Genomic DNA, 7,145 nt, shown 5'->3' with positions numbered 1-7,145 from the left:
TTTATAGACGTATATTTAGAAATATATCGAACTTCTGATTAGCGTAAACATACGCTTTTTGTAATATAGTCTATGCTATTATCATCGTCATTACTGAGCACTGTTGTAACCTATACTATCGTTCTTATATTTAACTGTTTCTACTACCTCTCTTTTCAAAGCATGTTTTCATTAATGAATCTGTCAGATAGTTCATCTGATCAAGTGATCATTGCAAAATAAACCTTTTCTTGTTTTTAAGATCATAAACACTGAGGAAACTGTTCTTATATTCAACGTATATATTTAAATGCATTGAATATAAATAATTGCATGGTGTATCTCCTACAAATATTTAGAAACTAGGTCGGTCAAACAACGCAAAACCTGGCAAACGTATATATCGACCCAAGTTACCATACCCTATAAGCACAAAATGAATCAAGCACTCCTGGGAATCGCTTTTTCTAACTTTTCCTACTTTTAATTTAGATAGGACAGTCTGACACTTTATACAAGGCTAATGTTAACAAAATTAGAAAACGTTTTAAGTATAACGGCACTAAAATCAGCTAGAAGGTTTCAAAGCTACAAATTAGCTAAGGTAGAGATGCTCAAAATTATGCTTAACAATTAGAATATTAGAATTGAACTCAGGTGATTGATTTTGATGGATTTCAAATCAGCTGGTTTCTTTCTAACATATCTTCTGATATGGTGTATGATTATGAAGAAACTACCGCAAAGCTGCACATTATTGAGTAGGTCGTGATTGTTGAAAAACTGTTGAGACTGGATGTACATCCATCGCTTGATAGGGTTACTAAAATGTCAACAGTTTATTCCTGCATTAGTGAAAGATTTCGGGAGATTTACGGCCAATTTGAGTTGGCAAGTAAATAACAGTTGTTGATCAGGTTACACTTTAGTTCTTTGAAGAACCAAATATTTAAAACACTCCATGCAGGTTGATTAACATAGTGAAAGGTATCGTGAACCACTTTTCATGCACCACTGAAATGCTTAGCTCGAAACAAATAAAACGACTGTCCGGTGTTTAGATTTTTTCTATCTAGTTATTCAACAATAAGTCAAAATAGGTACTTTTCAAGTCATGGTTTCACTCAGTTGTATATACACATCTTCATTGGTACCTTGACCCCGAAAATCTCATTTTCGTTTTATTTCCATCTGACAGGTAATTCAACAAAATATTCAGCATACTCCTCAAGGACTCTATTTTGTTAAACCTTTAAACACTTTATTATTCATGTATTTTAATTTGTGTATCACAAAATATGGGAAATCATACAGTTAATGAAGTCAGTAACTATTTTGAACGTGGCAGTGATGTCGAAGATGATATCAATACTTTAGCATCTAATAATACACATATTACAGAAAATAATCAATCCGTCTTGGTATCTTCTACATCGGACACATTTTTAGTTCCTCCTTTGCCTCCGCATAGTCTAGGACATGATAAATCATTATCTTCTTCATCCATTTCAACACCTAATGTGGACAATATCAATACAAAACGATATACTGATTCTGTGATGCTTCGAAGTGATCATAAAGAGTCTTCTCAGGTAATCGTTTCAGCCATCGATGCCCAGATGAAATCTATCAATGAAATGCTATCCTACTTTTCTAAATTAGTCAAAGCTGAAAAAACTGTCCAACAAGCTTTGTCCGATTTACTTGATGATCAAAAGGAATCATCCACTGTTGGTAGTGTTGATGGTGGCCAGCGTTCGAATACCACCGCTATGCGTAATTTATTCAAATCAAATTATTCTCGTGGACGTCGTCGTCGTTTAACCATGAATATTTTGAATAAAAACTTGTCGAATTCACCTACTGATAATGAATTAAATAAAGTAAGTTCAATGGTAACCCTACCTTTATCACTAGTATTGATAGAAAAGGGAAATATTCAGTCTTTCTCAATAGAAACAAGTTATTATAAAAATCTAATTGTGAAAGTTTTGTAAATATTCTGGTTTTACAATAACATTTAGACAGATGACTCCTAAATTTTTAGATCCGTTAAACTTATTGGCTTGTGGTTTATTCAATAGAGTAAATGTGAATATCATTTTAACCTCTTTACTGAACACAAGCTCTAAGAACTCAATCAATATCTGTTTATATTATCGTAGCTTCTTAATCAACATGCATTGTAGTCACTGTTCTGAATGATTGGATATCACGTGGACTATGTTTTAACGTTAGTTAGTTTCCGATAACCGCACGGAAACCTTGAATGTCTTAAAATATGAAGGTAAAATCATGAATTCCCTCAAAATTAGAGGTATACCTTGTTGTGCCAACTAGTAAAAAACCATGGTTGAGTGTTTCTTGTCTGCTACTTTCAACTAAGTAGCATTCAGGAAGTCTTTTCAAGATGTCCGGTACTAAGTCCAACTAAAGATTAAATTGTGGAGTTTTTCATTCCGAAACATAAAGTAATTTAATTAATCCCTTATCAGTAGATAGGTTTTGCTCTCTTTAAGATAATAAAGGGAATTATGTAATCACAATTGATTGATCACTGGGTGGTGATCAATGTCATACGTGTCAAGTCCTTCTTAGTGTTGATCGAATGCTATCGATCAAGTTGCAATTGCTCAGTGGTAACGTCTCTGACTGTGAAGCTCAGTGACACGGGATCGAATCCGTCAGGGAGCATCAGTTCCCCCAAGATTACAGGTACACCTTGCTGACGAGTGCCAAGTAGCATGAAACCCGGATCCAGGGTTTCCTGTTGACCACCTCCAACCACCATCTTACCTCAATATAAAGGGAACTATGTGTATGAAGTCTAAAAATTGTTGGTTTTTCTATTGTAACCTTTTCTTTCTGGGTTAAATGAAGTTAAACTTGGTTTTGTTTTGCATATGATATGCCTTTTGTTTGTTATATATAACTTTCAGCTTTTACAAAATCTTGTTATTTCAACAAATCATCAAGTACGTATGTTTTCAACACGTGCATTATTTCATAAATTAATTACTGCTGGACAATTAGATAGTTTAAATAATTGTGAACATTGTTTAAGACGAACTTATTTAGAATGTGAAGAAGAATTAAAATCACAAGCGCGTCAGGTATGCTGCAATTTATTATATTCCAAGTTTATCTATGATATATAGTCCCCTCCGTTGTCTATTTCTTGTTCTATACTGTTCATCTCGTAGCTTCATTCGTTTGTTTTATGACTGCGTTATCAATATAGTGGTTTTGACCTATTCTCTCTTTATTGTAGTAAGTTCTTCATTGGCTATGTTGATACTCAATGTGTTATTTAAGAGTAAAGGATACTCATAATTTACCAGTACTTGATCACAGATATGCTAGAAATATTTTCAGTATCTTCTGTGATCACCGGGTAAGTAATTAGTGAGAATAGACGCAGGGTATTAGAGAATGATGATAAATCCGTCGATGGGGTTGTAAATCTTCATCGACTGAGATGGTTGGGCCACGTGTTACGTATGCCTGACCACCGGTTACCACGACGTGCATGTTGACTAGTGTTGGAGACGATTGGAAGAAAGTTAGGTGAGACCAAACCAAACCGTGGTATCAGTCCTTAAAGTCACTAACTTCTGATCTGAACCATGTTGGTAGATGCAGACTACTTGGTTGGGGTCCGCGTGACTATCGTAATCAATGGTAGGGGTTTCTGGGTGACATGCAGCAGAATCTATCACAATAGCGTAGTTGTATGCACTCCTCGTCTTCCCTTAAACTGTGAGATTGAAATTACTTCATATCTTTCTTTCTACGAATCAATTCTTCCTGTATCATGTCTGATTTTTACTACTATTGAAGTGACTGCTCTTATGAATTTGGTGTTTGTTTTGTTGTGCTAATGAGGTGTCGCAACTTGGACTGATGCATATATGTACGTGGTCCTACGTTATAGCTGACTGAATAACTGACTGACTGTCATCTGAGACCTGTACATTTTTGTGTACGGTCGTACATTGTTTACTGTGGAGTGGGGGCTCAAAGATTGAAATATTTGAATTTAAGCCACTAAGTCATGAATTCGAATCCTGATATACTTACTTTGGTTTGAGGAATCAGACGGTATCACTAGCCTCACACTTATGGTATGAACTTGTAACTGGTAAACGAGTTGTGTTCAGTAATTTGTTTATAACTGAGTGACTGAATGACAGGTAAATTAGTAAAATCAACAGTTAACTTAAAGTATAGAGTTTTTGTGTGTGTTTTCCTTCTGTTAATCATAATGTAGAATCTAGCACAACTAATAACTAGTTTAAGTTGTCTGATTTCTCATCGATCATAGTAGGAAACTAGTAATGTCTTAATAAATTTGTCAACAAACCATTTTTACTTATTCATCAATGAGTGGTTATGAGATGAGTTGCATTAGGAGTCTGTAACTAGTAGCGTTCACTCATGTGTGGGTAATGACACTTACCATCTGATGGGATTAGATCATTGTAGCTCTATTTCACAAATCGATTGAAGTTGGCCGTGTGGAAAACTTTGTCCAAGTCCAGTGGTTTAAAAATTATGTACTGACCCCAAGGCAACCTCTGACCAGTGTCATAGGTGTAGAATGTTAAGGAGTCTTGTGTTGGGATGATACAGGCACTTGGTATCTCTTGTCTTTCAACTAATGTTTAACTAACAATGCCAGTCAGCATTGTAAACTGCCTTTAAAACTAAACTATTCTTGATAAATCTGTCGACTAAATTTTGGAGAATATATATTTAAAATAGTAAATAAAACCAATCAAATTTAAGAGTAAATAACAATATGCAGACTTGAGATGATTTAGAAAAAGAGAGGAAATAAGTTGACCTATGTCGCTGCGTCATTGATTTTGAACCGTATCCTTCGATCACTTTGTCGGGGTTATTGCATCGATCTCAACTATGTAGTGCTTACCAATTCATTCAAGTTAGATTAAAAGTCTTCGTCTTCATTTTAACGTTCTATACATTTCCAGTTTTTACACAGATGGTTCAGTCAGCAACTCGAACTGATGTACGTACGTACACAGATGGTTAGTTTGTTTAGTATAATAGATATCTTTCCATAACGTATTGATACATGATGTCAAATAATTAGGCATCTAGTGTGTTATTCTAGAAATCACACCAATTACTTTTACATGGGTGTGGTAAACATTACTTACTGAAGTTAGGATTAAATGGGAAAGAACACCCATCTGAGATGAGAAGAATAGACGTATGTGTTTAGGTCATTAAAATTAGTGGGTTGATTTAAGAACGATCATATCAATGATGATTTCAGATTGGACAATGGTTGTTTACCATTGAATTCATTATGAATTCGAATTGAATTTTATGTAGTCTACTTTCATAATGTCTTATATTAGGACATTCCATGTGTTAAAATGAATATGAGTCCCACAATAGGACGAAACGGCCGTCCAGTGCTTTCAGGTTTTCCACAATGGTCTAGCTTCAATTGACTCATGATTTAAACTATATAAAATTACTAAGATCTCCGCAAAACCCCCTTCTGATAATGATTATATGCTCATTAGTGACTGGCTCCATGAGGTATTTCCTGGAGTTCTAGTGGAAAGCAATGAGCAGTGGAGTTCAATCAGGTCTGTTGGGAGATATCAACTCACTGAAGACATTGGTGAATGGTTGCTAAACTTCGTGGATTGGTTGAAGTTAGACACTAACACCGTTGGATGCCGGCTCAGTGGTCTAGTGGTTAAGCGCTCGCGCGCGAGAGTGGTAGGTTCTGGGTTCGAGTCTCGCGAGGTGGGATCGTGGATGCGCACTGCTGAGGAGTTCCACAATAGGATGAGACGGCCGTCCAGTGCTTCCAGGTTTCCCACGGTGGTCTAGCTTCAATTGACTCATGGTTGCAACTACATAGAATAAATAAATACTTTTTTAGGGGAACGTTTTTTTTGAGTGTAGGTATGTACCAGATTTTGATCAATAATCAATTGATTTTAAAATGTACACTAACTCGATTTAAGGAAAAATATGCAGTTATATGACCTGAGGGTCATCTATTTGATCTTATTGTAGGTTCGAACCTCATCATGCTCGCGGAAGTTCAAACGGCCGTTTAGTAGTTACTTCACTGGCTGTGTGTGAATTAAGGCTGAATACATAAATTCTTACTTGGTAAATAAGTTTGTGATGATTTAATCATCAATTATATGTCGAATCAAAGATTTTCGGGATGTAACCTTCCAGAGTTATTTTCGTTTAATTTTATTGCAGTTTCGTTTATTGCCCGTGTATCGTTGAATGATCACATGAACGATATTGAAGTTAAACATAAGGTACTAGGCAAAGATGTTAAATCAGTTGGTAACTTTGTGGGTCTTCGTCGATTATAGTGATTAGAAAACGTGTTGTGTATGCCTAATTTACTGCTTACTTTGACTGGTGGTATCTAGTTGGTGTTAAAGTCAGTTAGGAGAAAGTTAAGCGCTGCGAAACCAAACATCATTATATGAAGACAATAAGTGTTGGACTTAGTTATGCAAGAAGGTTTAGACTGCCTGGTATGGGTCTACTCAATAACTGCGATCAGTGCTCGAAGACCTGGTGACATAATTCACAATCCATTACAATGATACAGATGATTTCGAACTATATTTTTTTTGAATATTGAATTTCAGTATTCCTTGCTACACATCTTTTCATACTGTCTTTTCGAACCATATTATCAATGTTCATTCTTTGTCATTATCACTACTACTACTACAAATACTTCGATTTCGTTACTATTCAAGTTATTAGGCTAAAATGATATGACAACTTGGATTAACACATATTTGTCCCAGGTTCTGCATTGATTATGGTTAACTGTGTGTGTTATGTCCCGATAACAATAGTGAATGGTAACTTTGGGATCTATTTATGAACCAATACTATGCATATATTTTCTATCATATAATTGCTAAATAACCAAACTATTCATATTCGTGTCCCCCTTATTATAAGCTTTATTTTGAACTATAAACTATTGTTATATGATTTACCATTCCCGAATTATCCCCTGTCTATTATTTACTACCTACCCTTTTCACAGCCACAATTAACTGAATCTTGTACAAATGTTATTTTTCAGAAGGGGTTTTGTGGATATTTCAGTATTTTCATAGTTGAAATCATGAGTC

General features: G+C 35.2%; 1 protein-coding gene across 1 annotated transcript in view; it reads left to right on the top strand.

Moving 5' to 3' along the window:
- Positions 1 to 1,277: 1,277 nt before the first annotated feature.
- Positions 1,278 to 7,145, top strand: part of Smp_164810 (tyrosine kinase) — a gene marked incomplete at both ends in the record, with an annotated part of 55,210 nt that continues 49,342 nt past the window's right edge. Inside the window, 2 exons of the mRNA XM_018795109.1 lie at positions 1,278 to 1,862; positions 2,919 to 3,092. Coding sequence (XP_018646996.1) covers positions 1,278 to 1,862; positions 2,919 to 3,092 — 759 coding nt within the window. The remainder of the gene's footprint in view (positions 1,863 to 2,918; positions 3,093 to 7,145) is intronic.

The sequence above is a fragment of the Schistosoma mansoni genome (assembly GCF_000237925.1).
Source record: "Schistosoma mansoni, WGS project CABG00000000 data, supercontig 0181, strain Puerto Rico, whole genome shotgun sequence".
Taxonomy (NCBI): Eukaryota; Metazoa; Platyhelminthes; class Trematoda; order Strigeidida; family Schistosomatidae; genus Schistosoma; species Schistosoma mansoni.
Note: the sequence above shows the minus strand (reverse complement) of the source record. Positions and strands in the feature narration are given on the sequence as shown.